General features: G+C 36.7%; 1 protein-coding gene across 4 annotated transcripts in view; it reads left to right on the top strand.

Moving 5' to 3' along the window:
• Nucleotides 1–224: 224 nt before the first annotated feature.
• The window catches only part of LOC120088088 (protein FORGETTER 1), a 26,425-nt gene continuing 17,613 nt past the window's right edge, over nt 225–9,036 (top strand). Inside the window, exons 1-9 of one of the 4 annotated variants that reach the window (XM_039045141.1) lie at nt 786–893; nt 2,010–2,063; nt 3,987–4,052; nt 4,176–4,349; nt 4,432–4,562; nt 5,335–5,411; nt 6,317–6,498; nt 6,638–6,715; nt 8,617–8,749. In XM_039045141.1, the coding sequence (XP_038901069.1) occupies nt 2,043–2,063; nt 3,987–4,052; nt 4,176–4,349; nt 4,432–4,562; nt 5,335–5,411; nt 6,317–6,498; nt 6,638–6,715; nt 8,617–8,749 (862 nt within the window). In that variant the 5' untranslated portion in view covers nt 786–893; nt 2,010–2,042. Of the gene's footprint in view, nt 894–2,009; nt 2,064–3,986; nt 4,096–4,175; nt 4,350–4,431; nt 4,563–5,334; nt 5,412–6,316; nt 6,499–6,637; nt 6,716–8,616; nt 8,750–9,036 lie in introns of all 4 variants that reach the window. The other 3 variants (XM_039045140.1, XM_039045143.1, XM_039045142.1) reach the window with 3 other exon arrangements.

The following is a 9,036-nucleotide window of genomic DNA, read 5'->3' as shown; positions in this document are numbered from 1 at the left end:
AATAATTTCTGATGTAATAAATATGTTCACATGTGACTATCCTCGACCTTTCCTGACTCACCTAAGGGGCCAACATGGATTACGGGCCTCTTGAAATGGGCCGCATTACTTTCTCAATTACAAATTAGCCCAATGGGCTTTCGGCCCAAAACGCCAACAGCAGTTCCCGCGGTAATAATTTCAGACAAAAAGAAAAAAAAAAAAGAAAAAAAAGAAACGAAGAAGAAGAGAGAGAAAGAAGAGTGGAATTTCATTTCACAAAAAATTGAGGGCGCAGTTCAGAAAGGAAAGGATCGTCTAAAACCAAACCCCAACCCACTCCCCGCCAACGCCCAAACGTCAAAGCAAAACCAACTTCGCGCTCTAAATTCTCTCTCAACTACAAACAGACCGCCAGCTTCCCCTCTACTTCAATCGCATTTCTATGTTATAATATGACCCAATCGCCGGTGCCTCCGTCGTTGGCTCCGCCGCACCCACCGCCATTATACGGCTCCGGAGTTCAGGTCCGTTGCGCCGGTTGTCGTGATGTTTTGGTAGTGGCGTCTGGCCACACCGAGTTCTTTTGCCCTTCTTGTCAATTGCCTCAGATGTTGCCTCCCGAGCTCCTAGTTAGGGCCCACTCCAAGCCCCTTCCTCCTCCTACTCTACCGCCGCCGTCGCTTCCGCCGTCGCTGCCTCTTCCCGTTCCTTTGTCCATACATCATGTCCCTGCTCATGGCATTGATCCTACCAAGATGCAGCTCCCCTGTGCTAATTGTAAGGCGCTTCTTAATGTTCCTCATGGTTTAACTAGGTTCGTTTGTCCTCAGTGCGCGGTTGACCTCACCGTCGATCTCTCTAAGCTCCATCAGTTCTTCCCCTCCCGGCCGCCTCCTGAGGAAGTCAACGAGGTTTCCATATCTTTACTCTTCTATTGATTTCCATTAGCTGGGATTTTGCAACTTTCTATTTCTTTCGCTTGGAACTTGTTCGAAGCTGGATATGAGGTTCAAAGTTGAAGTGTACTTTGTTATCACTACGCGTTATGTGTTGGTTATCATCTTGCATATGTTCTCTGGAGATTCTCTAAAGTTGGTCAGAAATTAACTTCTAAATCACCACTAATTCATGGAAAAAAAGAAAATTTCTCTGAATCACCATACATTTTCGAATAATGTTATGTTGTTTCGTGTCATTTACATCTGTTAACAATTTCCTCGTCACTTTTCGGCCTTCACTTTTGAATTCATAAGCAAGGCTCACATAATCTTCGATTAGAAAGAAGAATATATTTTTTTTCAGGGTAAAAAACATCCATCATTCTCTAGGAGTAGCCCAAGACAACGTGTTTTCCGTGGCCCTTCGCATATTAGTAAATGGTTGCTTCTTTTTGTTATATGAGTGAGTTAAACTTACGGTTCACTCTTGCCTGGGTTCAATTAAATAAGTTGTCAGCAAAATTTCCTAATATTTCCATATTTTTATCTCTCCTTGAAAGATAGCGAGTCATGGTTCCTTAAGTTAGCTTTTCTCCTTTTACTCTTTCTAAAGAAATATTGATGGAATAGAGTTAGTTAGTAGCATTGACATTGACATATGGCATTGTATTTCTATACTAACTACCAAGGAACTAAAAAGAGGTAGCCCCCCCGTGAGTTATCTGCTATCGCTTTGGCTACATACCAGATACATGCCCTATCTGACTTCACATATTATTTAGTGGGCAATGTTGGTGGAAACTGGTATTTTCATTTAAGATGGTGGAGCAACTCTATGTGCTTATGTATGTGTGTTGACTGTTGATAATGTAGATTGCAAAAAATAACCTCAAGATCATGAATAAAAGTTTGCATCGTCTTTAACAGGTCACATGCAATGTCGTTGGTGAGGAGCAGCTAACATTATATGTTAGCTTGTGGTTATGTTTTAGATGATTGATCACAATCAATAATGCTAATAGGGTTCTATGTCTCATTTATTTATTTATATATTCTTTCTCTATATGCTTAAAATGTTTTCTTTTTCAGGGGTTTAGTACTGTGTTAAAAGCCTCATGAGGCATGTGCTTAGACATTCATGAGGTGACTTGCCCATTTGTGCATCCACTTATTGCTTTAATTCATCGTTCTTACTAATAAACAAGGGTTAGATTAAATTTAAAGTTATGACTTTCCTCCCCGTTTTAAGTTATTATTTTACTGAAAATATGTTTCCCATGAACATAATAACTTTCATTATTTAAGTGAAAGTAAGTTTCCCTAGGACTTCTTGTGGGAGTGTGTGGAGAAAGGCAAAAGAGTTCACTATGTGAATTGGGAGATCATTGGTAAACCTGTTCACTTGGGAGGGTTGGAATTAGGGAATTGTTGAAATAAGGCTTATTGGCAAAATAATTATGGTGTTTTCCCCTTCAGTCTTCTTTCTTGTGGTCAAGGATTATAGTGTGCAAGTACAGTTCACATCCTTTTGATTGGATGTTCGTCGGGATTTAGGGCACATTGTGGGGTCTGCGGAAAGAAATCTTTTATGAGCTCCCTTCTTTTTCTGAGTTGATTCAGTGTGTGGTGGGCGATGGGCTTGGGACTTATTTCTGGGAGGATAGATGGTTGGGTGGTCACCCATTTTGTAGCATATTTCCTCATCTTTATCATCTTTTTGCTAAGAAAAATTGTTTTGTTGCTGATGCTTCGTTGCTCTTGGAGAGTTTTCCCTTGTTTCTTTTGGTTTCCGTCATCTGCTGTCCAATAAGGAAGCAGCAGAGATTATGACCCTCATTTATTTATTGGGGGATGTTGAGTTTATGCAAGGGAGAAGGGATATCTATATTTGGAGTCTTTGCTCGTCTGAAGGGTTCTCTTGTAAATCTCTTTCATTACTTGTTGGATCCCTCTCCCTTTTGAGAGTTTTTTTTTTTTTTTTTAATAATAAATATATGTTCTTCGGAAGGTGATTTTTTTTTTTACCTGGTAGGTTATTCATGGAGGAATTAATATCTTGGATAGGCTTCTGAGGAAGATGCCATCCTTAATTGGGCCTTTTTGCTCTATTCTTTGTCTGAGGTTAGAGGCAAATATGGATCACTTATTTGGAATTGTACTCATGTGCAATCGATTTGAAACACCTCTTTTGGGTGTATGATATTCATTTTGTCAGTCATAGAGCTTTTAGTGATATGATCGAGGAGTTATTCCTCCATCCGTTGTTTGGAGGGAGAGAGGGTTTTGCATGGGAGGTTGGGGGTGTGCTTTGTTGTAGGGTATTTGGAGGAGAGAAATAGTAGAATATTTCGTGGGGTTGAGAGGGACACCTTTTGATGTTTACTCCCTTGTCAAATTTAGTGTTTCTTTTTGGGTCTATCTGACAAGTTCGTTTTATAATTATTCATTAGGTCATATTTTGTTAGATTGGAGACTCTTTCTCTAAGATGCTTCCTTTTTGTGGGCTTGGTTTTTTGGATGAAAGGCTATATGTTTAGCAATGGAGGAAATGAGGATGGAGCCTATTTTGTGATGATAAAATATAAATTTTAGGTCTTTGAAATGTGAATGTGTAGTTTATTTTTATATTTTGTGGACTCTTTGTATTTGTTGTTGAAAGATTTATAATATTCGAAATTTGTTTGTCTTTGATGGTTTATTATTATTTTCTGTCTCATGCTTCATGCTTCTAATTTTACATACATGGTGTGTGTATGTATATACGTGTGTGCATTCAGAAAACACTGGTTTAAATCATAACAAGTTTGCTGCACCTTTGCATCTTGCCTTGATTATTGATGGACATCTCCAAATTGACCGGGCATGATCAAATGAGTCCCAATTGGGGAGGCCCTTTCTTAAGTGGCCATTCCTGTTGTGGGCTTGGTTTCTTAGATGCCTCTGTATTCTTTCCTTTTTTCCTAATGAATGGTTGTTTACTCGTTAAAAGAACAAATGAGTCCCAAAATTTTACTTAGATGTCTTTTTATCTAGTTTACAACATCTTTATGAGTTGGAATGTGGTAGGTAGCCATTGAAGTGGAAAGAGAAGAAGATGAAGGTGGTACAGTGGGAGAGACATTTACAGAATATGTGAGTAATAACAAGCCCTTGTAACTTCACTACAGGAAATTTGGTATGGACTTTATTTCTTGCTTTCAATTATTAGAGCTGTGCTTTGGTCTCAGTTGGCTGTGTTTTTGGCATTCCATGCAGCACCCTCCTAAGCTATCTATAGGACCACTTCACCCGGACCCAGTTGTGGAGACATCCTCCTTATCTGCTGTCCAGCCTCCTGAACCCACTTATGATTTAAAAATCAAGGATGATTTAGAGAAGTCAAAAGCTCTTTCATGCTTGCAAATTGAGACCTTGGTATATGCTTCTCAGGTTGGTCATGGATACTTGATGTTCCTATGGTCAATAATTTACAATTTCACTTCTCTTAAGGAGCTGTCTGTTACAAATCCAGAGACATATGCACCACCTCCCAGATGATACCAGGGCGGGATTCTTTATTGGAGATGGAGCTGGTGTTGGTAAAGGTCGGACCATTGCCGGTTTATTGTGGGAAAATTGGCACCATGGGAGGAGGAAAGCAATGTAAAATCTTGCCTGCATTCTCTGCAATTATCTTCCTTGTTGAATGATTATTAATAGTTTACAAGTAAAAAGTAAGAAATTATTATTAATGATTTAATGAGCAGAAACAAGAGTGACATAACATTTGCCCACCGGTTTTATTTTATTTACTTATGGATGTGAAACTCTAGACTTCAGATATTGTTTTAATTAGTCATTGTCTCTGCATGATGTGATTTTCACACTATGCAACATATAGGATCCTTTTTTATTTATTTTTTGAAAAGAAACAAAATGGAAGTTAGATAGGAAATTATTCTAATATGATATTACAACTACAAGGGGTCCAAATAAACCAATTAAAAAAAATTCACTCTCCACAGCATATATGTTTTAATGAAGAATTCATTTTATTTCTGGAGGACTAAATTGTTTACTAGGAGGAGCTTAGATGATGTGAAAGTTTAGTGAGAGGAAGCATGGGATGCTATTGCAGTACCTGCTTTTTGACCTGGATTTTCTGATGTTCTTTTTTGTCTGTTCTTGTTCCCCCGTCTTCTTCTCTCCTCTTTTCATCTTCTGTTTCTTTTTTCTGCTTAATCTCATCCTTCTTAATGAAAATATAGTTTCCTATTCAAATAATTCCAAGACGATTGAAATGAAGTAACCATGTAATACATGTAGTAATACCCTCTGCTCAGGAATGTTGACTTTGTGCTGCATTGTGCTTGACCTTTTGTATCTTCTATCCGTGTTTGTAATAACTTCTCAAGTTCCTAACATTTTTGCACAGGTGGATTTCGGTTGGTTCAGATTTGAAGTACGATGCTAGGAGAGACTTAGATGATGTTGGTGCATCGTGCATTAAAGGTTGTCTTTTACTTCATTCCTTTTCAATTGGAAAGCTTTCTTATAATTCACTTTTAGAGATTGGGAGTCCTTTAGCTCTCTTTATTTCATTCATCAATCAAATTTACTTCTATTTCTTAGAAAAAATCCAAAACTTCCACCAACTTCGTTGAATTCTCATTCAATAAAAATGCGAACCCATGTACCTAATCAGCCTCTTATGTCCTTTTTATTGGACTTTCTGCAAGGTGTTTCATGAAGTCCGTTCCATATGGTTCGGAAGTATCTGCCAAAGAAATCCTATCTGTTTTATTAAAATAGTTTTCTTTTAGAAATGCAATGACTATGTCTACCAAAGCTTCCTCTAACTAGGCTGCTATGCGAGACCTTGACAACAGCTCATAGAGGTTAAAATGGCATTTCCTTTGAGTTAATAATCTAACTCCCCTTCTTTTCAACATTTATTTTGATGCATATCCTTCTTTTCAATGTTGATGTCCATCTCGAAGAGCTTCATTTTATCCTTTACTTTCTATATAAATATAAAGTTCTGCATGGTTTCAAACTTTCAAGTAACAATTCTATGATAAAGGACTTCCAACATGGCTGAAACAAAAAGCTAGAGATAATGACGGATCTAAAACTAAAACAAGGGATAAAGAGGATAAGGGGGGATAGGACGAGAGGATTCAAACTCTGGTAATTAAGACCAACTATTCAGTTCCCACGAATATCCATGAGGTTTTGCATGTTCCAGTGGTCAGTTGCCATACACACACAAAAGCAAATAACTTGAACAACAAACGCTTATATGAGACCACCCTGCCCAACAAAAAAAAAAAAAATGATGGAGACTTGAAGTTTGTTTTCAAGCTTTGATTCACAATCAAAGATTCATCTATCTATTCTCCCCCTTTCATTTGCAGTGCATGCTTTGAACAAGCTGCCATATTCAAAGCTTGACTCAAAGTCTGTGGGTATTAGAGAAGGAGTTGTCTTTTTGACGTATAGCAGCCTCATAGCATCTTCTGAACGAGGCCGTTCTCGCCTGCAGCAGCTTGTTCAGTGGTGTGGAACAGAATTTGATGGTCTCGTCATATTTGATGAGGTAGGAAAGCTCACCTTCCTTTCAATTTTTTTTCTTCTTATTCTTGGCTATATGCAAATTGTTTTGGAGCATTATTCATGCAATAAATACTCAATAGGCTGAATAACTTTGTTTCTAAGTGATAATAGCTTTATTGTAGTGCCATAAAGCCAAAAATTTGGTACCAGAATCTGGAAGCCAGCCAACGAGGACAGGAGAAGCCGTTCTAGAGCTGCAGGTTTTTCCTTTAGTACATCTCTTTTGTTCATATTATATGATAGAACGTTATCAAATATTTATTTATTTATTTATCCACTATATTTAGCGGTGTAGGTTATTTTATCAAATTTTCTGGGTCATAGTCCTTAGTGAGGTGAACGTGACCTAGCATTACTGTTTCCTATAAATACGAATTGTGTAATTTCTATTATCATCGTTTTCTCACATCTTAGATTTGTCACATTCAAGTCAATAAAATGTGCTCACCATGATTTAGCATTACTTCTTTGTGCTTCTTCATGACAAGCTTGCGATCATTCTGTTTTATTCTTTGTGAAAAATTGTATCTTGTGAGATATTGTCTTTCTTTACTGGAACCAATATTAAACCTTCAGGTGAAGACCTTAGCTAAATTTTTTGTTTGTTAGTTTTTTTTAACCAAACAACTTTATATATGAAAAAGATACATAGACGAAGTTGAACATCACTAAAATTTCCTTCAGGAGAACAAGAAGAAATACCCTCTAATTTCCAACCACACCATTGAACAACATTTCTTAATGATCAGAAAATAGCAGCAGGTCAGTTAAAGATACCCCTACAAAAAATTCCTATTAACTGGAGCGATTACATTAACGGAGTAATCAGAAAAAAAGAGTTCAAGATACTTCCTAGTCAAATCCCATTTTTTACACTAATCCAGGATTTTTCCTTCATTTTTTTTGGGTTCCTTTCCATCCAAACAGTCCCACAAAGCATAAGGCCATAATAAAGTAGCTTAACTCTTCAGCTCTACGCTGCAAAGGAGTTGTTGTTGGGTTTTTATTATTTTTTTTATATTTTTATTTTAAATCATTTAATATATATTTTTTTTGAGGATTTTGGAAAGAATCTCCTAGCATTTTCCATGATTATAACAGTTAAAAGATAAATGAGATTGATCTTCTTCTTCTCCTATTGAAAAGATAGCATGCAAAAAACTCATGGATCTATCGACTTTTCTTGGGCACTTTGTCTTTCAAAAAAACTTAAGAAATGTTTAATTTCTTATATATTTTGGAAATTTGCGCGTATCATAGTTTTACACGAAGCCTTTGTTGATTAAGATTGGACGTACACACACGCAAAGAAAAAAAAAAGAAGAGAGATGTATTAAGAGTTTTGCAGTGGTGTAGTGCGTGTGTATGTATATATATATATGTTGGATACGAGACAATTTTATTGATGGAATGAAAAATCCGAAGATATCCAAGGGTACAAAAAGAACCAATCAAATGGTATACAAAATATATTTCCAATTAGCAGGAGGAAAGGAAAACTATGATATATCTTTAGACCAAAAGAAAGCATAGAAGATGGTAGAATTGAGAATGTCCTTTGTTGTCTTGTATTTATCCTAGAAGATTCGAGCATTTCTTTCGTTCCATTATGTTAATATTGTAATATTCATGGCAAATTTATTGTTGAATTTTGTAATTTATCTATGAATGCAGTGTGAATGTGATTATTATGTTGTTAATGTTATGGGAATTGGTTTGCAGTAACATTTGATCTGGATGGGTTTGTTGTTTTAATAAAAGATATCTTGAAGTAGTTGCACGTTTTATGTGTCTAGACTTCTGGTTAGTGACAAGATTCCTGGGTGCAATTGGGTATTAAATTATTCCCCCATTTTCCAGTCTTCTCCTTTACAATGAGTTGCCTTTTGGACTAAAAAGGTAAATTGTTGACTTGTGAAATTAATCCTCCATGTTATCTTTCCTCACGACCAGGATGCACCCATTAGCTCGTTTATGAAACTGCATGAGATTTTCCCATCTATGGCTCTCTTTCCTGTTGGAAATGATTTTTTTCATTGTATCACAAATAGGGAACAAATAGTTCTTCACTTAAAACTACATTCTTGTTTTCATATCACAGGATCGACTTCCTGAAGCTCGTATAATTTACTGCTCAGCCACCGGTGCATCTGAGCCACGCAATATGGGCTATATGGTCCGACTTGGGCTTTGGGGAACTGGAACTTCCTTCATTGACTTCCGGGATTTTTTAGGTGTGGTTTCAACGGGAAAATTTTACATTGAAGTAAATCTATTTGCATTCTGTTTATCTTCTCTAGACAATGCGATATGGCCATATAGGTGAGAAATATACATGTTCGTAGCTTTTAGAGATAAGGTGCATGTAGTAATCATCAATTATATATAAATAATTGTATGAAAAACGTTATGAAGGAGCACAAGACAATGGAGATCAAAAAACTACTCTTTAGTTTGCAATGCCAATGATAAAGAATAGCAGTATATGTTATGAAATACGTAACATGGGAAGCAGTAAAGG

The sequence above is a fragment of the Benincasa hispida genome, chromosome 10 (genome assembly GCF_009727055.1).
Source record: "Benincasa hispida cultivar B227 chromosome 10, ASM972705v1, whole genome shotgun sequence".
Classification (NCBI taxonomy): domain Eukaryota; kingdom Viridiplantae; phylum Streptophyta; class Magnoliopsida; order Cucurbitales; family Cucurbitaceae; genus Benincasa; species Benincasa hispida.
The sequence above is the reverse complement of the archived record's forward strand: the minus strand, read 5'-3'. Positions and strand labels throughout refer to the sequence as shown.